This window comes from Ornithodoros turicata, chromosome 2 (assembly GCF_037126465.1).
Source record: "Ornithodoros turicata isolate Travis chromosome 2, ASM3712646v1, whole genome shotgun sequence".
Classification (NCBI taxonomy): domain Eukaryota; kingdom Metazoa; phylum Arthropoda; class Arachnida; order Ixodida; family Argasidae; genus Ornithodoros; species Ornithodoros turicata.
The window spans coordinates 8,019,576-8,042,986 of record NC_088202.1 but is presented as its reverse complement, the minus strand read 5'-3'; the positions used below and the strand labels follow the sequence as shown (position 1 = coordinate 8,042,986).

The 23,411-nt window shown below is 45.4% G+C and overlaps 1 protein-coding gene across 1 annotated transcript in view; it reads right to left on the bottom strand.

Annotated features, from left to right (window-relative positions):
* Positions 1–2,668: 2,668 nt before the first annotated feature.
* LOC135383059 (uncharacterized) overlaps positions 2,669–23,411 on the bottom strand; it is a 54,768-nt gene continuing 34,025 nt past the window's right edge. The window contains exons 4-5 of the mRNA XM_064612690.1: positions 6,995–7,126; positions 2,669–2,921 (exon numbers count right to left, since the gene is read on the bottom strand). Coding sequence (XP_064468760.1) covers positions 2,677–2,921; positions 6,995–7,126 — 377 coding nt within the window. The 3' untranslated portion in view covers positions 2,669–2,676. The remainder of the gene's footprint in view (positions 2,922–6,994; positions 7,127–23,411) is intronic.

Sequence of the window (23,411 nt, the reverse complement as noted above, 5' to 3'; positions counted from 1 at the left end):
GAAATCGATTAAATAATTCGTTCGTGCACAAAAAGAGTATCCTTCCTATTGTGCAAATGCGACTGCTCATCGCGATGTGCGTAGGAGTCAGTCGATGCTGCATACACTCTAAATCGTTTCACACCTTTAAAGGTGTAAAATAGGTGTATTAACAAAGATCACACCCCTTTTACACCCTACAACTTTGGTTTGGAAGTTCCTGAGGGTGTAACATTGGTGTACTACACCCTCAGGTGAAATATGGTGATAGTGTGTCGCCTGGGTGTAGAAAGGGAGTAGGTTTGTTTTCGTTCACATGAACAAAAGTAAATATATACAACAACAGGAAACAGGAAGTTACATTACAACAGTGCATGGCCTGGATTTACAACAAGTCTACCATCTGGTAATGCATGCAGATTTAGAAGATCTGTTGAGATAGTGCTTATTATATTTCTTAAAACACGTTGCTCCTCATTGCAAGACAGAACAAATACATGATAGTGCTCATCATACTTAACTGTGGTTAATGTTTGTATGAGAAAAATGGTATCAGAGTTAATAACATATATGCCTGCAATCTCAATGAACACGGGTAAGTCCTCCTCTGAAGATTCTTTGGCAACAACAGCCAACAACAAATGTGTTATCATTATCAACTGCATTTTTCACATAGACTATAGATTCTGCGTGAATCTCCTTGGAAGCATCAGTAGATGTGGCATTTCTGATGAAGGGCTGCGACCACACATACATTTGATAAAATTGATGTCTTCTTGCTAATGAAAGGGTTATGTTCTTAAAATGTCGAGTTTTCTAGCAACATCCTTAAAATGCTGGTGTTTCCCTTCGAAACGCGTACAACCATACAGATAGGAAAGGACCAAACATCATGACGAGTCGCGGATAATGAACAACGCAATGCATTTTACAGGGGTTAGATATTTGTGGGTACAGCACTGCAAAGCCTTGAAGAAACGAATAAATGCGGCGTTCTAAGTAATGAACATGCATATGGGGGAGGTGCCTGCTCATGAGAAGGTCTTCAGTTTCACGAAAAGCTATATACAGCCGCCATGCTTCATTGCCCTGCACAGCTGCCACGCCATACATGATTGTCTGTATGTCGGCTGTGTATGTTTACACACATATTTAATCACCTTGATGTGCATACATATATATGTACCTTAATGTGATTATACGCAATATGCTGGTAATTGTGAATACACAGTTACCAGCTTATTGCCACAAACCCAGCAGATTTATTCGGCGTTACACCCTTTACACCCCAATTGCCATGAGGGTGTTAAAATACACCTTAAAAGGTGTGCGCCATGAACATTTTAATTTACACCCTTTAAGGTGTAAAACGATTTAGAGTGTAGGATGGTAATCTGGATCGCGCTAACTGGACCCCAAAAATTTGCGACGGAAGCGACTCTAGCGGCATACCTCGCAACTCACCCACGGCTTATACTACTTGTCTTATGCTGTCGTCTGCTCGCTGCCTAGCCCGCCGCACAAACGGCAGGCGCTCTCCGGCAAGAAACACATTTTCGTCTAGCAGTGTTGAATAGGTCTTTCGGTATACTACTCGACACCGTTTTTTCGATGGTTGTTACATTTAGTTGTAAAATTCGTGACATTCGGTGCGTTTATTTTTTTATGACCGATATCACTAAATTTTTGCTTTGTACAACAGGGGTATTGGGTCACGACTCTTCGATCGCTGGTTTTTCGTCACAAAGAGCTGGTGCCAGCGAGCAACTGGCAGCAAGGCGCGAACTAGTGGCATAGCTAGGGGAGGAGTTTCGGGGGCTAACATCCTCGTCCCCCATGTAAGGCCCCCCATTGAACCCCTCCTAAAATATTTTTCTGGCTACGGCACTGATGCGCACTCAGCCTGCCGTGCGAACTTCGGAAAACCGCTCCATGGAGGCTGACTTTAATGACAATCACCATTCAGAATGATATAGTTCTCTCTTCTGATTTGCTGGGGTCGAACTGTGTTAGTAACACTGAGCTACGAATGCCATCCTTGTGAAACAATACCATGCTTGTGCAACAGAATGAGACAGCTTTGTTTATTTTTGCCATTTTTTCAGTAGCTCTTGCTCTTTACGGTAACCCTCTCGCACGTATTCACTACGGGCGTTGTGTATGTACCATTTTGTCACCGATGAAGTGCAGACTCTACACGAAAGCTCGTGTGTAAATAAATTTGTTTGCTTCGGAAATGCTTCATTCCTTGTCACTTTCTACTGTGTTGCATCTACACTGGACTTTGTTTCGGACTTCATCGTCTTCTGCGCCGTCATAGCACTTTTCATGTATGCAAAATGCTCCAGAAATGGCCTCCCGTTTTTGTCAATCAGAAAGCAAAACAAAATCATTCTTAGTGCCCATACGGGTACGAGAGTTACAGTGTATCGCCACAACGTCGCGATCTGATGTCACACTGACGTCAGTCCTTAGGCCTGAGAATTTCAAACCGTGTGTATGCCGATAATATATTGCACCGCTCAAGTGCGCGAAAAGTGAAGCGGTAGTTCAGCAAAATAATCAGTAAATAGCTTTCTGTGATTATATCAATGTGCTTCTACGAACTGATGCATAGAGAAAATACTATCCCTTTCACGAGAACAGCGATGTCTCTATCCGCTGAAGAATACATTAATTGATACGACGATTGATAACTTACTGGTCGTATATTTCAATGCCAAACGAAGTTAACTTGGACTTGGCGGCGGCCTTCTTAAATTGATCGAGTATGGCTCTGTCAGTATCAGCAACATTGTAAGTTTGCTTGTAGTTCAGGCCATCGGGTAACACGCCAAAGGTATGGAAAACGAAGTCGCACAGCCCGTCGGGAGGAAAAGGGTACCCTATTTTCATAGCCAGCTTGTAACTGCATAACAAGGGTCTAAATGGTAGAGCCTTTCCTGCACGAAAAGATGAGGGAGCTTTTCATTAGTGAAACTAATGAAACAGCGGCTTACAGCACTTCAACTGTAAAACTAATCTATTTTCGAAGTCATTCTTTTGTTCTACGGCTATCGATTGGAATTGTCTTCCTGCTTCTCCTGCAGCTGTCAACGACAACAAACTATTTCTTAAAGGGGCACAAAACATCTCAACAAACATTCGAAATTACAGTGAACCCTCGTTAATATGACCCCCGATAATCTGACATACGCGCTTTACGACCATACACCTGGGGAACAATGGAGTGAAACCTCTGCAAATCCCCCCATTAATATGACAATTCCGCATTATGACCAAAATTTTCGGGAACGACCATGGTCATAATAACGGGGGTTCACTGTATTATGCTCTATGAAAGAACGTGTATCACGATATCCAAATATGAAATTCTTTTGTTTCTAGCCCGTGTCTTCACCACGAAACAAAGCAATTCAAAGAGGATAATCCGCGTGAGTCTCTCTTTCGTCCTTGGAACGGGGTCACGTCACAAGGTTCCAATGTATAGCACCGCTGCATTCCAGGCGGTGGTGGAGATTTCGCTCTCCTAGCCAATGACGGACCTCACTGAGACAAGCTCCAGGTCGCGAGAGAACCGGTTGCGAGAACATGGCGGTGACCTCGCGGAGCATTACAGCACTGACAACATAGTGCGCACATGGAATATCGGGGCTTTTGATACGATGTGAACCGGCTATCTTGGGTTGGACAAGTGGGAATATGTTTAGAAGTGACCTCACATTTCGACATTACAACATTAACGTATAAGCGTCCCGCATTCTGAATGGTCCATGGCGCGCGACGACAAAGTGACGTGTGGCTATAGACCGTATGCAAAACGTAGCGCCATCTCGTAGCACCTACCGGCATTCTGCAATGTCTGAGGCGTTCTACCCGGCCCGAGCAATGCAAACGACTATCATACGACAGTTCTCTCGCGTGTCATGCTTCTCACATCTTATTTGTGTGATAGGACGCGCATTTCAAAGGGGAATGTAAACTGGGTAAGAGAGCCTCAAATGTCTATATTCGTTATTGCATGGAAAGCGTTGAGCGCGGTGACATAGGTTGGGCAACAAAATTACGTGAACCTAGTGCAACGATGCTTTGTTATCCCATCCCAGGAGAATTTTTTACAGTTTAATACATCTCATTTGAGAACTTGTTAGTGCACTTTATACAACAGAAATATTTGGTACAAAATAAAAGCTTAGTACGATTGCAGTTGCTGCGATGAAACCCGCTGTGATATTCACCATTACGCACTGGTTTAAAATGTGGTCTTCCTCAGCTCTGTGAATCTGAGTTTTCGTTATTTGACCATCTCCAACATAATTGTCACGTTTGGTTGCACTGCATTTCATGTGACTGTTTACCAGACAGGTAGTCCTCCTTAGACGTGACCCTCAGACAATGCACTCTGTTTCAATCGTTTAGTGCGAGGACACTTCATGCTCGCCTTACAGTCACCTTCAACAGCTTTCCCGAGACAGAAATTACTGCTTGCCATCAAGGGAAAGGATAAGTTCAATGCTGACACAGCAAAGATGCGTTCACGGCACTCCAAAGACACTGATTTTGACGCAAACGTGCCAAATGGAAGATGGGGGCCTCTATGAATTTGCTGTGCCATCAGTCTTCACACTCGAGAAGAAGAAGTGAGAGGGAAAACCACCAGGGGAACGCGTAGTAGTGATACAAAGTTGTCGATATGTCATCGGTAGTGTCCAGAAACAGATTTTTTAGGATAATTGACCATCGATACTTGCCGCAATCATACTAAGCTTTATTTTGTACCAAATGTTTATGTCGTATACAGTGCACTAAATAGTTCTTAAGCGGACTGTACTGAACTGTCTAAATATGTCATAGGATGGCATTAAAGAGCAGCCTTGCAGTCGATTAATGTAATTCTCTATCCCAAAATCGCGCTCCACTGCAACAAGGAATTCAGAAGCACTCTTACCTTGCTTACATTCCCTTTTGAACCCCTCGTCTCACCATGTGAATAACATAGTGAAACAGCACATGTGTGAGGCAAGACACGCGACAGAACAGCTGGATGTGAGCCGTGTGTATGACTCGCGTCGGGGAGGGAGCCTCAGACATGGGGGAATTCCGGAGGTTTCTGTGCGCGCTACAAGAGGGCGCTGGGTTTTGCATACCGTCTAATCGCACGGCGGGGCATGAGCATTTATTGTACATTTATTGTATTACGTACATTTATGGTATTATTGTTTATCACGTGTCAGTGTCGGTAAGCATTTGTGTTCTTGTACCCGCTTCCCCATTGTCCGCGAGGACTCCTGTGGTGTCGCTGAATAAATGAGTACTGGTAACGCCTACTTTGAACCAACCTAATGATGACAGAGCAGAGCCGGAAGCGTTATTATGCACGATATATATGTTTGACGCAATGTAAATGTGTCTGCACATTCTCAATGTACATGTCTTATGTTTTCTTTTTCCGCCTTTTCCACTTGTCTCAGTTGTCTCGCGAGGTAAACCCCCTATTATTATTATTATTATTGTTATTGTTATTATCTTTTTCCACTTGTGTTGTGATTCCTACATCAAGATACGCGAACGTAGCCATGAAAAAGGCGAGCGATGGGGGAGAACACCCGTTCGGCAGACCTGGAACAGTCATACGCCATGACTGACCAGCACAGCGTTTACAAAAGCTGAGCTTCATGCTAATGGAAAGCTAAAAAATTGGTTATGCATCACAATTTACCTTTTTCGAATAAAACATGGATTGTTTGCGGATGCGCTTCGTGAACATTGACAAAATTATTTTTCCTGTCACTATTTCAACTAAATTTCTTTCTGAACAGCGCAAGGCACATGTGCTGTACATCATCAAAAAGATCATCGCGCTGCTACTAAAATGTGATATATATATATATATATATATACTTGGTGAATGGGGTTCGGACGACCGCGAATATATGTAGCTGAAATGAAAATTGAAACACAGACTACGAAGGTACGGGAAGTAAGAAAAAAAAAAGAAGGGATAATTTATTTACATTTAAGGTACTTGGAATGCTAAAACATATATATATATATATATAGAACAAATAGGTTAATATATCAGACGGCTACGAAGTTGAATAAAAGTGAAATAATAAGACTTGGACTACAGATTACAGGAACGTTAACAAAAACTAATTTATTTAATGGGCAATTTAACACATAGATTAAAAAAAAAAGAATGGTCGACGTTACGAAACGACGTTACGTTCGAAACGTCGACCATTCTTTTTTTTAATCTATGTGTTAAATTGCCCATTAAATAAATTAGTTTTTGTTAACGTTCCTGTAATCTGTAGTCCAAGTCTTATTATTTCACTTTTATATATATATATATATATATATATATATATATATATATATATATATAAGTAGACAAAAACGCGGACAAATTGACGCGGCAACGTTTTTGCGCTATTTTTATAAAACGCTGTGATGGTCAGATACAACAAAATTGTACCACCTCAATGCCTATGACACAGTTAATGCGTGATAATAACGTCGAAGGGATGGCCATTATGGACGCCAGAATAAAGCGCTTCAAAGTAACGAAAAAATGCGTCCAAGCGAAACCAGGAGCTGCTCACACATTTAATTTTATATCTCGAGAAACTTTGGAATGTTCATGTCACAGGTCGGGTTGACTCATAAAAAATAACGGAGAAACTCGGAGACCCAAAGCGGACGGCCCCGCCTGAATTTGAATGAAATCGCCCATGGCACAAACTGGCCGCGTGCCTGTAAATAGCGTTACTGTAGCAGAATGTTATGTGGTACCTATCCCATCAGACGCCCCAGCCTTGCTAGTCTTCGGTCTCTACAACGTACGTTGGAGCCCCAGAGAGCGTTGCTAATGCTCATTCGCTAGAAATTGTGCAAGGCCAACGGTCGCAATACTCGTTCGTGCCCACGTGAGATTGGGTCTTTCAGTTTTCTTTGTTGTTTTTGTTTTCGTTTGTTTTTTCGCGCAGAGTTGAAATGAAATGTTGGAACATACGTATCACTTTCGTTGTCGTCGTAACTCCTGGTGTTGCTCCACCCGCAGAGGACGGCGTTGGCTGACGGATCCTTCCATCGGGTGCTGACGTATAGTAAGCTTCAGACTCCGTGCCGTCATCGCCTGTATCTTCTATTAGAATACATGACCAGAAAGAGGCACGTGTAAGCCGTCAAGAGGGAAGAGAGCTATGTACACTCGAAGGAAACAGGAGTAAATACAGGAGAGTTTCTACTTCCAATGATCGTAGTTACTCCATGTTTTAGTCCCCTGACGCTGATATTTGCTTCCCTATACTGGCAAATAGTCTCAAAACTTCACAAAAACTTCCGTGCATTTGTCACCAAAAGGAGTAGAATAAAACTCTCGAAGAGTCATAAAGTAATATAAAAATATAACTTCTTTTTTGCCGAGAGCGTGATTTTGCACATAGTCGGAAGGGCGCAGTCTGAGGTTGTCGAAACGGTGCAGGCTTCCAGGGGGCGAGCAGAAGTGTGCAGATTACGAAAAAAGTCGTTACACTTTTATAGTTCAGTAATTAATATTGTTACAAGAAAAATTACTGAGACTAAAATACAATTACAGCTACGCCTTAAATATAATTGAGTTGTTAATTTACTTCAAGCTGTACTCAAACTGGCGCATAATATGATGCCGCAAGGTAGTAAAGGTGATATGCTTTGAACGTCAGAAACAGGAGATGAAAAATGTCTATGTGAACAGCGTAGTAATTCATGTGTAGCAAACAGAATACCTGAACAGATAACTCAGAGCGCACATCTAACACTAAGCTGGTACTCCAGTGACACCACATGAGACACTTGGACGGGGACGGGGATCTTAGGACGGTGCATATGGACCACTAAAAATTCAATTTCCTATAGCTGAAGTTCAATATTGGCTAGGTGAGATCAGTATCCACATGCGCAGTTGCATGAGATGCAGAACCCAGCTACTGTACTCAGTCTTTGTCTTTAGGAAGAGGCAACACTGAAGAATAAACTAATTTAAGCAACGCAAGTAAGTAACTGTTCCTCCACAAGAAGTTACAAGCAAAGCGTATTACATCACAAAGTATTTCGACATACTGATCCATTACAATAACTAAACTCCACTGCCCCACAGTTGTGTTCGCGAGTTATCTGAATCGGAAAACCCGTACGCGAATTGCCGCGGAAAGGTTGCAAATTTAATACTAGGTACTTTTAAATGCAAATAAATAGCACCGTTGACCCTTGTCGTGTGACTGGAAGACGCTACGTTGCAAAGTTTGAGCTTTTCCTTCAACGTTACGCTTGCAACTCCTTCGCTTGCAGCGAACACAAGATGCTCGAAGTGAGCACCACGCGAGCATTTTCCTAGGAGCGACGTACCGGTTTGCTTTGAGCTCAAGATAGATGCCAGAGCGACGAAGAACAGAAGCAGACAAGCGGCACAACATATCGCGAACAGCAGTTTACGCTTTCCTTCATCCCTAGAAGAAGCATGATTTACCAACGAGACTGACAAAATCATTGCACAACGAGTACTCCTGTCCCGTTTTCTTGGAGTCGAGCATTGCGGTTAAGATCACCAGGTTATGTGCATTCCACGTTTTCCTTACAGAGATTGGAAGCACTTCTGCCGTATTCATAACGCCCGTGGATATCAGAGCTCTGGTCGACACGCATGGGTATGGAGCTCAGATACAGCTCAGGTATTTGACGACGGCGCAATGTCTGACCAATGCAAACCAGACCAAGCAACCATAGGTGGGAGCAGGGGCGGATCTAGACACTCGGTTTTGGGGAGGGGGCGGTTCCTTTGTCGGAGCGTGTAGTGGGGAGGGCAGGGATGAAATCCAATGTATAAACTGACGTTTTGGGGGCATTCCCAAGCGCCCCCCTCCCTGGATCCGACAGTGGGTGAGTGTGAATCCCTGTACCGGCACTCGCTAACGTTTCCACAACTGGTGTCTTTTATAGCATTCATTGGATATTGAACTTGGACATGTTGTGCTAATTATTGTTTGACCAGCATGCCTACAATTTACGTCTCTCTGCTCAACAGGATACATAAACGCAAGAACGACACGGGCAGACATCAGGAAACGTTGTACTCGGTCCGTCCGTGCGGTTCTTTCATTTATTCGTCATGTTACCAAATCAGCACGCTCTCCATCTTCTTGTACTCTACAGCAGTGTTTCTCAACTGGGGTTCCTCGAACCTTGTCGTTTCTGCGAACTGTTCAGCATCTGCGAGTGAAACTTTACTGCCTACAAAGGCTCGGTACCGGACAACTTTGCAATCAGACTGCGCTCGATGTGACACCCTTGGAATCGGGATTGGCATCGAGATCACAGGACCACTTGCCGCGGCTGACGCTTAGAGGCAGCAGCTGTCATCTTCATCGTCAATTTCTCCGCACCACGCTTTTGCTAGAGAGAACTGGTGTTCTGAGGCTGGAATAACACAGAAAGGACAAACACAAACAAAGCCTCAAATTGCCTAAGAAATGAACGATGAACGATGAAAGATGAAAGTCACTGAAAAGGTTAGCCAGCTGTAGGATACGAACCCACATCTTCTGGATTACCGGTCCAGGGCTCTACCAATTGAGCTAATCTAACACGCCTTCTCAGCGACTTCCAAGGATGCGTCATCTCGAGGGACAAACCAACTACTCTCTCACTCATCCCCCTTTCACTCTTACATTTTTGCTCACTCATACACACATTCATACGACGGTCGACCCTGCTTGCGTCGACCCCGTGATCTCAAGGGACAAACCAACTACTCTCTCACTCATCCCCCTTTCACTCTTACATTTTTGCTCACTCATACACACATTCATACGACGGTCGACCCTGCTTGCGTCGACCCCGTCATCTCAAGGGACAAACCAACTACTCTCTCACTCATCCCCCTTTCACTCTTACATTTTTGCTCACTCATACACACATTCATACGACGGTCGACCCTGCTTGCGTCGACCCCGTCATCTCAAGGGACAAACCAACTACTCTCTCACTCATCCCCCTTTCACTCTTACATTTTTGCTCACTCATACACACATTCATACGACGGTCGACCCTGCTTGCGTCGACCCCGTCCCAAGCAGCACAATGTACTGAAAGTCGAGTGCAATACGGGTGGCCGGTATGTGTTTTATCAATGTTCTTTAGTTTCACAAGTCTGTTCAAGGCCTTCCACCTACCCGTCCACCCCTATTGCACTCGACTTTCAGTACATTCTGCTGCTTGGGGTCGTATGAATGTGCGTATGAGTGAGCAAAAATGTAAGAGTGAAAGGGGGATGAGTGAGAGAGTGGTTGGTTTGTCCCTTCAGATGACGCACCCTTGGAAGACGCTTTTGCTTTTCTCTTGTGTTTGGAAAGTGTTACAATCGCTTAGAAATACGGAGATACGTCAAGGAAACTTCGCAGCTAGCTACTCTCCTACCTATATGGACTTGGGGTTTACAACCAGCAGTGGGACTATGCGTTATCTGCGGGAGAGTACTGTGAAATAGTTGAATGAATCCAGCTAAGCCCACATTAATATTCAGTCAAATGAATTGAATAATTTGCTAATTGTATGGCATCAAGTTGCGCTCTCTCCCACTTCCACAGTGTAGTAAGTTCTTTGAGGTCGTGGTGGTACAATCACATGTTCCCTGGATAACATAATTTGGGGATGACTGTTCTACACTGTTAAAACAGAACTCGACCACATCATGCTCCTAGCCAACCACCATTGCGAATGAAATGACTCTGTCCCCGGATTTGCTGAAAATGGGGGAAGGTATCCATCTTGAATACATTATGCACGCCCAATAGGCTCTTCCTCCCATTTTCAACATATCAGGAGATATCATTCGGAATCGTGGTTGCCTGGGAACGCGCTATGTGATGAAGTTCTGTTTTAACAGTGTACACTCTTAAAACTTCACCACATAACAGGCTCTTGGTCAACTACAATCACGAATGACATCGTTCTCCCCCTTGATTGATTAAAACCGGGAGGCGTACGCCTTCTTGTGACACTTACGCAGTTATGTTAGTCGTCATGAAAGACGTAAGCCCCACGCCTTTCCGCAAATCAAGAGTAATAACAGTATCGTTTCATGCACGACATTACCCTGTAGACGAACACCGCCAACAACGGGGCTGGGTACCAGCGATGAAACTTCCGGCTCATCATCATTTAAATAAAGTTGTTATTATTGTTGTTCTGTGCAATGGATGCCCTTAACCGTGTTGTGTGCTGTCTGTTTTAACGGGCGCTTCTCCAGGCAACGCGCAGCACAAACTCAGAGCCGTAATAGATGCAAACGAAAGATTTGTCCAACTTCTGGCCAGGGTCATTATCTGTATGTGTAAACGTGAGTGGCGAGTGACTGCCTTACCCGGCGACTGGGCTCTTAATCAGTTGTTTGTCGTTTTCCTGTAGTTCTCGGGAAATATTGTTGGCACATATGACAAACTAGAAGACTGACAAAAATATAGTAGTAGTCACAGTATTCATAAAAAAACACATCCCGTTCAAACACCCACAAAATACTCCGAACGAATTCTTGTTGATAGGTTTGAGAGTCAGTCGGACCTTTTTCGCTAAGAAGTAGACGTTTATGAAAACACTGCGCAAATCCACGCAAAGAAATTATCGCACGTTCCGATGTCGTGCATATTATTATATCCGCAACAACCTACAGTCAATACGCCTGATTGCTAAGATCGTCTTAAAATTTAAGCGTATCACTAAATCCTGGAAGCGGTCAAATTGGCACCCAGAACGAAGGAGCTGCATTTAGATATTTTTGAGACAATTGGGATTGGCTTTTTGGATATATTCTTCGCCTTTTCCTCACGACCGACTTCGCTGCCACCGAGGTAAAACAGATCAGGCACACAAACGAAATATGGACGAATCTTCTGCTCAAACACGGCCGCTACAGATGAGTCCTCGCTCGTCCATGGAAGCACAGCGACTGGTTGGCGCCTCTTCCAACCACAGAGAGCGTTCTCTCCGTTCCGATACTTAACGGCCCGGTCCCTATACTCAAGAACCGTGCCATACTCACAGCAATTGATAGACACAGTTAAACCGAGACAGCTCTACGAGGACGTTCAAGGAACCTAATTCCTCAATTCCCAGACGTGTATCTCCGAGCGCACATTGACAGTATGGGGCATACGACAACATGACAGACGCCAGACACGGGGAAGCACATTCATATGTTGTGTTAACGCGAATACTCTACATATCTAAAAGTTTGCTTTGAAAGCCTGCATCTGCACATCTTGTACGTCTTGTGCTCTCGCAACGTGACGAGTGTAGAAGCAGTGGTGGTGGTGTTAATGAAACAGCTTGCCATTGTCGGCCTCACAGAGGTGGGCCATGTCAGGACTAACGCTCTAAAAGGACTGTAAGAGCCCTCGGCCGACTTCTAGGGGAACTGTGCCGACATATGTCTGATAGCGTCTGAGGAAAACCCAATAAAAAAAAACGTGAGCGCACAGCCGGCACAGGGATTCGAACCCGGGTACCTCATAGTCTCGACGTGACATGACCAGCTCTCTAACTCCTCAGCCACGCGAGCCGGTAATGCAGAAACGACGGTGTCAAGCATGCGTGCGCACTGCGTTGTCAGGGGTATGCCAATCACAAACGCTTTTAGTTTTGTGGCAGGAGTCGACCAGTAAGAGTTGAGTTGTGTCTCCGAGTCGCTTCTTCATGTTAAAAGATACGTTCGCGTTCTTTGTTCACGTTCCCCGTTCATCATAGAAAGAAAAGAATCCAAGGGTTGCATCGTCTCGAAATTATGCATCGTAACCCGGTGCGGAATGTGGCTTGATAGTACGACCTACTTCACGACAACTTCCCAAGAAGCACACAATATTGGGCCCATATTGGCTGGTCATTGGCGATACGGGTCCAATATGGGGCCCGTTTCGCCAAGATTTCCCCCATATTGGCTGAAACTGTGCAATATGGGCCCCATATTGCCAAGTTTGAGCCAATATTGGGAAAATCCTGGCAATATTGGCCCCCCGTGTACAACCCATATTGACCGAAAATACAGAACATGGTTCGTACCCGTGTTGCACAGATTTGACGTTGAAGCGTGCGAAATGCCCAATTCAGTACGTCGTTACATCGAACAACTTCCCGCAGATGATACACATTGTTCGAAACAGTCAACATACGTGGCAAACCCATTGTAACCTTCACTAGAAGTCGACAACTCAACCTTCCACGTTCTGGAAACAGCCGCCATCTTGCTTCGCGATACCAATGCCAATCGCTCGAGCCGACTGCGAGCGATCGAGGTCGGTTGAGCGAAATCACGCGTCCTACAACTAATGCGCATGCGCGAGAGTCGGATCGGACGTTTCATACGGGCTAAAATGTCACTGGTTCCTGTAATGATAAAGGAATTGCGGCAGGTCAAGTAAAAACCACAATGTTTGATAGGAAGGGATGGCTCTTCTGTAAAGTTGGGTGCTTTCAAGTTGCTGCAAGCAGTGTGAGTTGCTCTGGCGTATGTCCGTCACCGTCACGAAAATGTTTCGCTCCTTTGTACTCCCGGAGCGGATTGGAAATTTTCGGTTCATATACTATGGAGATCCCAATGAAGGCTTCTGAGGGACTGCTTGTGTCCTTCAGTAAGACCGGTGTAGCACCCGTTCTTCGTTTTGGGGGCGATGGAGAGCTTTTTTTTTTTTTTGTAATTGTGCGCAACGTGGATCAATGAGTTCTGCAGAAATGAAAAAGCAAGAAGAAGAGAGAAGTAACATCAGTGGTGGATATTAAACCGGATAATGCTTTATTATTACACGGAATCCCCGTTGGCTTTATCGCAGAAGTATTGGCAATATTGGCGCAAAATAGGCTTGCCAATATGGGCAGCCCATATTGGTCCAATATGAATCCTGGTTGCACTCCCCATATTGGTCCAATATTGGCAGCCCATACCGGTCCAATATTGGCGTGCTGCTTGGCTTCACGGACAAACACCGCGCAATCTCCTCAAATAATTCGGGCCCATGAATACAGAGGACCACGGGTGGGGGGCAGAGCCAGAGGCGTGCTATTTCTTGCATAACAGTGATGGCTCTTCCTTGTTTTGTTGACTTACATTACAAACAATGAGGTGGTAAAATTAGTTCAGCATCTGCGCCATGACCTACTTAATAGGATAGCAACCAGATCACTTTCCCCAATTTGTATTGGGCGGCTGTTCAGGGGGTCCCCCTGCCCTTTCCTCCTTTCACTGGTGAAACGCCCGCTTGGCGCGCTGCATTCATTCCCTAAAACAGCGGACTGCCGCATTGGGACGTGTGACGACGGGGCGTTCGTACTGACCCGCGTACACCATTTCGGCGTCTATATTGATGTGTAATGTACAATATGGACTCTTGTACTGGCTTTGTGGGGAGATGGGTTACAGGGGTGATATTTTTTGTTTATTCGTACGATCGTGCAGCACATAAGCATGTGCACCGCGTGACGCGAGCGCATCGCGTAGCAGTACGATACAGTTGATTTTATACCAAACCGTCCTTGATAAACAAGTTCCCTCATACAGCTATCGCTGTGAAAACGGAATCAGCTCAATGGTGATCCAGCAGCGGAACCTATCACGCTCTGTCACGTAAGTGGAAGCGCGCAGGGACTGAAACCAAAACGGAACCGAAAACTGCTTGAAACCAAAATTTCTTCTAGAACCGTAACCAAAACATAACCGCTATTCACCAAAACCGTAACCTGAACGGAAAAATGTGATTTCGGTTACCGGTGTATACGTATCGGTTCAAGCGTGAACGTCAACTTTGGATGCGATATTTGTATTGCTTTACAACTCTGATTAGTGGCGTTGTACGTGCTTCTGTTGAAGTAGATCGCTTTGTCATATGACGGCTACGCTTCTCCTCGAGTGAAAGGGAAACAGTTCAAGATGTTTCGCTAATACACACTTGCAGTGCTGTCCTGCTAATGGGGGTGGAGGTGGGGTGGTATGTTTACAGAAAAAATTAAAGGTTAGCTAAGCAAAGAGCCGGCTACACAAACGGACATTTCCTGCAACTGATAAATATGTTCATATTTACCCGTTTGCACTTTGCAGTTCACTTTGCGACAGCCACGCAGCCTGCACATCTTAAAGAAAAAGCGAAAAAAGTGCCACCTCATCTCTTTGGTTACCGGTAACCACGATATTCAAACGACGTACCCGTTACCGTAACCGAAACCGCTTTCAGGGTTCTGACGCTGAACCATAACCGAACCGATATTCTTTTCGGTTTCAGTCCATGATTGATGGTCTAAGGCCCGGATTCGCCAACGCCGATTAACATTTGAACCGACATCACCAGTCCCTTAACTTAACGCTTAACTATGCTACGCTAAAGGGAGTTATTGTCACTGCAATATTCATCACATCACTAGCTAACGTTTGTAAAAATGAATTGGCTGATCTTCGAGTTTTAGCAACCCTGGATCTCGCTCCAAAGTTAACCACCGTTGGTGAAAGCGGACCTGAGGATAACAGCAGTTCTAGCTCCTATTTCGATCTCTTTAAATCTCAATATTAATTTAAAGTTGATGCCATCATTGAACGAGTGCGTCTGTGCGTACACACTCCTCGTCTCTAAATTGATTTGTTGTAGCAAATGTTTTCTACTTGCTCAAAAAGAAAGGGAAAGGAATATTAACAATAGTTTAAGGGGTAACATAAAAGTGACCACTGTTGGACCGCAAGCTTTTAGAGAAATATTTCAAATGAATGACGGCACACTTTATCGCTTATCGCGGAACGAGGCATCGGAAAGGAAATCGTGGAACGAAGGTTGTGATCTCTTTGCGGATCTTGCCTAGCAAAAAAGGCGCTACGCAATAAACCATGCTCAATTGACGATCTTCGTGACGACTTGGACGACGCGAAAAAAGGAACAAACAGGAAAAATACTGCGTAAGCACTATAACCCCACCGAGGTAGGGAATGTCGGTAGCTCCACCAATGCTCCTGTGGCAAACATAGGAAACAAAAAAGCCGGCGCTAGAGCGGTGGTTAAGTAATCTGCTCGCTCTTTAAGTAGATCGTGATCTGCACAGTCACGTTAAAACGCTTTGAGGTTGAAGCATGTCTGCTGCGTGAACATCAAATGATCGTGTCACAGTGTCATTATGCGGTTCTTCAGCTTCAACCTTCCACCATTCTTTTTTTCTAGCTGTTGGAGAAACCACGCCTCCAGCGGAGTACAGCAGAACGTAAATTGCACATGACTCTCAATTATCCTTTTCTTCTTCTTCTTCTTCTTCTTCTACCTTGGTGAACCAGTGGTTGTCGATGTGTCAGCCTATCGATCCTAAAGGTTGCCTGGTCCGTGCCTGATCAAAGACGCCAGCAATTTGCTGCCAGTGTTCAAACTAGTTTGCCATATACTTCATATTTGAGTGATGTTAAGTGTGAAGTGTCCAGTTGCTGAGAGTTCCGCGCACATCCTCAAGGGGCAAAATTAAACCACAGACCCGAGTTCTGAGAATAGTTTTGTTGTGACGTAAAGCAAGAGGTTATGCCGAATTTTTTTCGACACTAAGGTCTGCACTGCTTTGTATCCAAGTTGGATGGCACGCTCTCAGTTTCACTAGCCGAAGCGTTCTCGGTGTCATAAATGGAAGCGTGTGGGATTGCACACAACCTCGGACGCGTTAACCACAGTACTCGCTCTGAGTGCAACGTACTGTTCTGTCGTTTTTACTTCGTCCGTGTCCTATGTGCACTGCTATCACGTCTCTTCACAGTGCACTCGTATGTACTGCTTGTGGCATACTTGCCTGAAATCTGCAGGTCATGGTTTGTTCCGGAAATCCCCAGATATTCCAAGACAATAGAAGTGTACGGCATACTGCAAAACCATAATGGTACACCTCCCTTAGGGGCGGCCAGACAACACAGCCTGCTATACCTTTGGGTGAAGAAAAGACAAGTGTGTCGCAAGCAGTACATCTAACTTGACATTGTGCAACCTTGAAACACAACGGTATGCAAAGGATAGTCGGTATGATTATCGGCAGAACGATCAAACGTTGCCGCAAATACTAACGGCACATTGCTTACTTGTTTTCTGTAAAAGAGAATTCACATCAAACAGCTCTGAAGGAAATTGGCATACTTATCTTGCTTTTTACTATTACCTTCAACTTCATATCTGAGTTTTGCAGCCACAAGTGGTTTTTGCACCCCTGCAGCACGCCTACATGTCTTTACGCGTGCGGGATACAGAGGGAAACGTGGCGGACCATTTCTATTTCTTGAGTTCTGTGATTGCGTGATACCGTAACCTACTTTGACATTGATCTCCTGCCCTGCATGCTTCATGAGATCCGGCCAACGACGTGCTCGACTACAGCCTGCAAGCCACGCTGCTAACACGAGTGTAGGCCAGTGTGTCACCGCGCCACCCAATGGGAATTTGCCGACTGCCGATGATCGGCCGGCCATCGGCAGTCCGTCGGCAAACGACTTCATTGGCCAAGAATGATTGAAACAAGCATGGGTCAGTGTCACTAATAGAGCATGTTGGGCAACGGACACTGGCCCAAAAGCACGCCCTGACACCTTGTCAACTAGTTGTTAAAGTCTTTGCATGCATCGTCCGGCCAACATCGGGTGGTCGTTGCGAAGAGATTCACCGAAAAGAACGCACAGGGGGGGGGGGGGGCACTCTTTTTTGGTAATGGCAACACATATCACGAGATTTAAACAATATCCTGTTCTCTACCCAAGTGGAAAGTGCCGCCTGTCGACCATCGGTCAGTGGTCGGTTTTTGGTCGGAATGGGACTTAGTTGGCCACTGCACCTTGGACCAACGTCGGTCTGATGTCGCTCAGAGTTGTTGGCGAACGACATTGTACACCGATTTGCGGGCGTGCTATTCATAGTTTTGCATAATATCGGCGGGCCCAATGTCGGCCCTGCACTACGAACAAACCCGAAAACAATGCGGCTGCTACTCGAAACAAAAAAAAAAAGAAAAGACGCTTTGACGGTTGGCAAAAAGTCGGACGACAGTTGGCCAACGACGCTTTCGGCCAGCAAACGTTGGCGCAATGTTGCATAGTGCTAGGCAGAGCGAGGTTTGGCAAGCCTTTGGCCAGAGGGTAGACCTGTACCAAGAACGAGCTCATTGGCCAAGTACTTGCCAAGCACGGCTATGTTTGCCAGCCAAACTCTTGCCATGCTTGGTCCAATGTTGGTATGTTTACTTGGGGTTGTGGAAAGCGGATGGTGTAGCACTGCATAAGTTTGACTTTCGATTGGCCAAGTGATCGTCCCAAACCAAAAGCATTAAGAAACAGAAGCGTTATATTCATGGTGAGCTAATACGACCGGCAATTCCTTATTTCAGTGATTTTTGTGTACGCGTCAAATTAAACTTCACCCTCACCCTTCATTTTGACTCACATGCGAACAGGACTCACGAATTTGTGGAAGCTCGAGAGACAATCTATGTATAGTATCTGTTCTTCCTGAGGAAAGAAATGCTTACGCTTGTCCCATCCTAGAGTTTGCAATACGAGAAATGCGGTTGCTTTTCTTCGTGAGCTGTTTGATTCTAGTGATCTCACGTATATTGCAGGCATTTATGATTCTTTTTTTTTTTCTTTTACTTTCGCATTAAACATATTCCCCCCCTGTCTCTATTTTTTGCACTTTGAAACGCCGTATCCATTGTGGGAAATTTCTGTGCCTTAAAACAGTGTGATCAGTGTTCGTTGTGGGAAATTCGAGCAACAAACAAAGAATGATAAATCACTACCCTACATCGCGAGATAATTGAGTATGAGTAACGTCCATGCAAAGTCGGGCCTACTGTTCTGTGACTGTTGGGTCCATTGGAAAAACCAATAAAAATAGATTGCTGGCTAGGGTGAAGTCAGGGAGAACGAAACGCGTTTGCACGCTGACGGCAAACTAATGTGCGACAGGCCCCTCTCGGCCGCGCCGCGAACGCTGAGGCGGGATCGCTTTTTGAAACGTATGTGTGAATGAGCCTTTAGAAATCGGTTTTGCATTGGTGTGGGTGCAAACGTGAATGATGCGTACTACCAGTCTTTGTACGCGCGGCGCGGGTATAGCTCCTTGTGCCGCAGGCAATCGCGTGCGACTGTGAAGGACTGAGAACTGCCGCTCGGTTTACATGCGGCGCGTGTATGCCTCCTAGTTTTGTTACGAGGCCTGAACACTTACCACTTTTTCGGTGTTAGTAGCTAAAGAATGCTTCGCATTAAAACGGCATCACAATTCCCCTCACACCCACTCTCGGGGACAAAGCAGTATGCTCCATGCTTTGAGGAACAGCCTCGTGTCATTTGAGAGGGGGTTGACACCCAAAGTAGGATTGGAAAAAGTGCATCGAAAATTGTGCATTTTCGCATCTTTTTTATTGGAGCACATAAAAGCGCTGTGGTTTCGATTCTTGCAGATTGGATAATTTAGTATTGTGCTCTGCAACTTTGTAGTTTAAGCCTATGAACCTATTTTCACTAATTATATAGAGTAATTATATAGAGTTATAGAGTTATTATAGAGTTATTATATGAGTAATTAATGGATGCACTAATCACTGATAAAGCACTGTTTCTGAGCAGGCCCCATCGGGAATAGATATGTTCAACGAGCTTTCTGCAAGACAAACAAATCACAATTTTTTAAATAGTCTGGCCAATCCTACGTGATGAAAACCCCGTATATCCTAGCGCTTGTTCCCCTGTAATAGACCACCCGCCGCGGCACGTCATATCACGATATGTGAATGGGGAAAAGTGTATCGTTCACAACACAAGCGCACGTTGGTATTGCCGTCGTGTAAGTTCGTGGTTTTCGTGAGATGTAGCATGGTAGCATCGGCCTGACACATGAAGTTTTTCTTCGTATCTCCTTTGCACAATGGCTTCGATAATCGGAAACAGCCATCAAAACAACGTATGTGATCGACGGCTGTCAACCCACGTGGCTTTCTTTTTGCCAATGACGTGTCGCGGCACCTGGCGTTGTGACGTAGATTGTTTGCAAACAGACAGTCGTCTTTTCTACTCCTCCAAGAATACCGCTTGTCCCATCAAAGTACCCCATCGCCCCAAATCACGGTAGCCCCAGGTGCCCCAAAGTACTCCTCTTAAACTGCACTCAGGTGACCCCCGATTTGTTTTGACGCAAGACGAGTTCTGCAATAAAATGGGAGGCCTCTGTTCTGCGCACGTTTTAAAAAACCATCCACTTATGGAAACACCTGTGGCAGCACCATTGCCAATTCTCGTTCCTCGCCTTGGTTCAAGTTAGCCATTTGTTCGGCTCTGGCTTTAGAACCATTCGGTCTCATTAAAGGCTACTTCCTATCCAGACCTGTTTGTCGTCTCCGTCACAACAACTGGTGACCCGGACGTGATTTGGACGCCTTCTAACCCTTTGCGGCACCGAATCTTTGTGGAAGAATGGATACCGGAAGGATGGTTACCGATGCACTTTCTCGAATGGACGTCAACGCTACCTCACTTCCTCATGTGAACATTGATTACGTCCGAATGGCTGAGGAGCAAGAATCTGATGAAGAACTTCGCCAGCTTCGCAGCTCCTCCACGTCCCTTTCTTTTGAGGATGTCCCACTCCATGGTTCCCACCACAAGTTGATCTGCGATACCTCAGCTGGTAGAGAAAGACCTTTCGTTCCACCATCCTTCAGATGGCAGATTTTCGACGCGCGTCCCAAAGGCTCATCATCGCACTTTCGTCTGGCCGGCCATGAATGCCGACGTGCGGGCTTGGGTCCGCTTGTATCGTCTGCCAGCGTCAAGGTACAGCGGCACACCAAAACGCCTTTCACCGCTTTCCCTCTTCCCGATGCCCGCTATTTTCATGTCCATGTTGACATCATAGGACCTCTACCACCATCACGCGGCCATTTGTACATCCTGACGTGTGTCAATCGTTTCTCCCGATGACCTGAAGCAATACCCGACATCGACATCCCAGCTGAAACTGACAGCAAGAACCTTTAGCGGATAGAAGTCCGATAAGAAGTCCGATAAGCGTTGCAACCACACTACGACGGTCCCTACCTCGTCCTGGAACGGCACCCTAAGTGGTACCGGCAATCCATAAAGGGGCGCCCAGGCACAGTCTCTCTTGACCGTCTCAAACCGGCTCACGTCGACGCGTCGTCACTGGCCACTTTCACCCTGCCAGGTGACCTGGGCCCTGACACTCCCACCAACCGTGAGGCGTCGCAACGGCTGCTACGCCCTCGCTCCTCACAAAACGGTGTCTTGGAGTCCCATTCTACGCAGTTTTTATCGCCCAGGCTTCTGACGTTTTTTTCTTTCTTCTTTTTTTCATGGGGGAGGGGGAGTGATGTGGCAGTACCATTACCAATTTTCGTCCCGCGCCTTGGTTCAAGCTACGCGCCACCTGTGCGAGAGCCATTAGTACGGCTCTGGCTTTATGACCATTCGGTCACATTAAAGGCTACTTCCTCTCCAGACCTCTTTGCCCAGGCATGCGACTCATAATGTAAGGCGGCACAGCTTGAGCAGGTACAGATTGAAGCACAGTTAACTGGACCGCCACTTCGACCGGCGGAGCGTGAAGAGAGCCTCCCTAGCGGTGCTTAGGAGAAATAGAGGGAAAAAGTGTTTCGACTGTCAAACTTGTGCTGCGGGGGTGTCGGCCTTCCCGTGAGCTGTTGACTCTGCTTTAAACTCCTATGGTTATCATCACGGCGTTTGTTTGAGTTTGCAGCGATTATGTAAAGGCGTATGCTGGCCGATATTGCATGGGTGAGTTAGTTAGCTGAGTGAGATAGTTAGGGAATGCGTTAGCTGATTGATACAGGCGAAGGTGGACAGCAAATCCAACAAACTTGACACTAGACTCCGTGCATCCTCATCTGTTTTATCACAATGCTAAAAATGCGTGCTGCTTCGCAATGCTAAAAATGCTTCGCGTGACAGCGGCATCGCATCCGTGCGATATCGGCCAGCATACATTATTCATACTTGCATACTTTTCTTCAAGGATGCAGTGCTGGTATGCATTGAGAGGTTCGTGCCGATGAGAACAGTTAAACGGAAGAAACAGTCCGCGTGGCTGACACGAGACATTTTACAATTAAAACGGAAGATACATAGAATTGACAGACTTCGTCCAAATGCAAGAGGCACACTTCCTGTGCTTCGTCGTACACTACGTGACCTTGTTAGTAATGCTCGTTTCCATTACTACAATGTTAAGATGCACAATTTTATGAAGGAAAGCCCACAGCGATTCTGGAGCCATCTGACTGACAGAAGCGTCCCGGGGGTAGTTATTGATGGCAACTTATCAAAGGATGATCAGATTAACGCAAACGAGTTTAACCGTTTTTTTTTTCTCGACCGTCCATACTACTGATAACGGCATCTACGCAACTTCAAGTCAGGTTGTTATCACTTCATTCGTTACTTAGTAATCAGCAAGAAGGTGTGCTCAACAACCTTTTGAGCATTGATACAAAAAAGTATTCTGGACCGGATTATATACACAACAGCTACCTATACAGATACGCAGAATGGTGCTCAAAGTTTTTCTTTGTGATATTCTCTGACAGCCTCAGAACAGGCACCGTACCCGATGATTGGAAAGTCGCTAGAGTCATCCCTATATTTAAGACTGGAGATCGTAGTGTTGTTTGTAATAGAGTTCCCCGAGAACTACGTCATTGTGACGTGATCTGCCTACTGGTGGGCAAACCAAACACACGTGATTATATCCGCCAGCACACGCGAATAGTTCTACGTGCGACCGACGCCCACCACTGTGACGCTTCAGTCGCTGCAATATTTACATAACACGGGGAGGTCTATTACAGACCGGTATCTATATTGTCAACAGCCAGTAAAATTATTGAGCATTTTATTCCATATGGCTTCCGGCGTGGTTATTCAACGGTTACCCAACTCTTACATATAGATGGGTAGAACTCTTACATATATGTTTCATGAATTCGCTACCATAATAGATGACGATGGCCAGGTTGATGTTGCCCTCCTGAACTTCGCCAAAGCTTTTGACAGAGTCTCACATCCGACTGTTGCATAAATTGGAACACGTTATTCGAAATAGAAGTGTTTTAAAGGTCAGATATGCCGATTTTGAAGTGCGCAGAACTGAGCAATACTCGCGCTGTGTGTTCAATAGCGAACATTGAATATGTGTGCGAAATATATTGGTCCAGCTGTTCGTAGTTTTTTAGAAAACATTTTTTGAGTTCCCACTCCCGGCCGTCAGACCGTCGGTAAAACCTGCGCACTGGCGCAGCGACGTCACTGCTCTCGGTTTATCTGTCTTTGGCTTGGCATGAACTCTTGACTTGGCCGCTTGACTTCTTTCGTTTCGTCC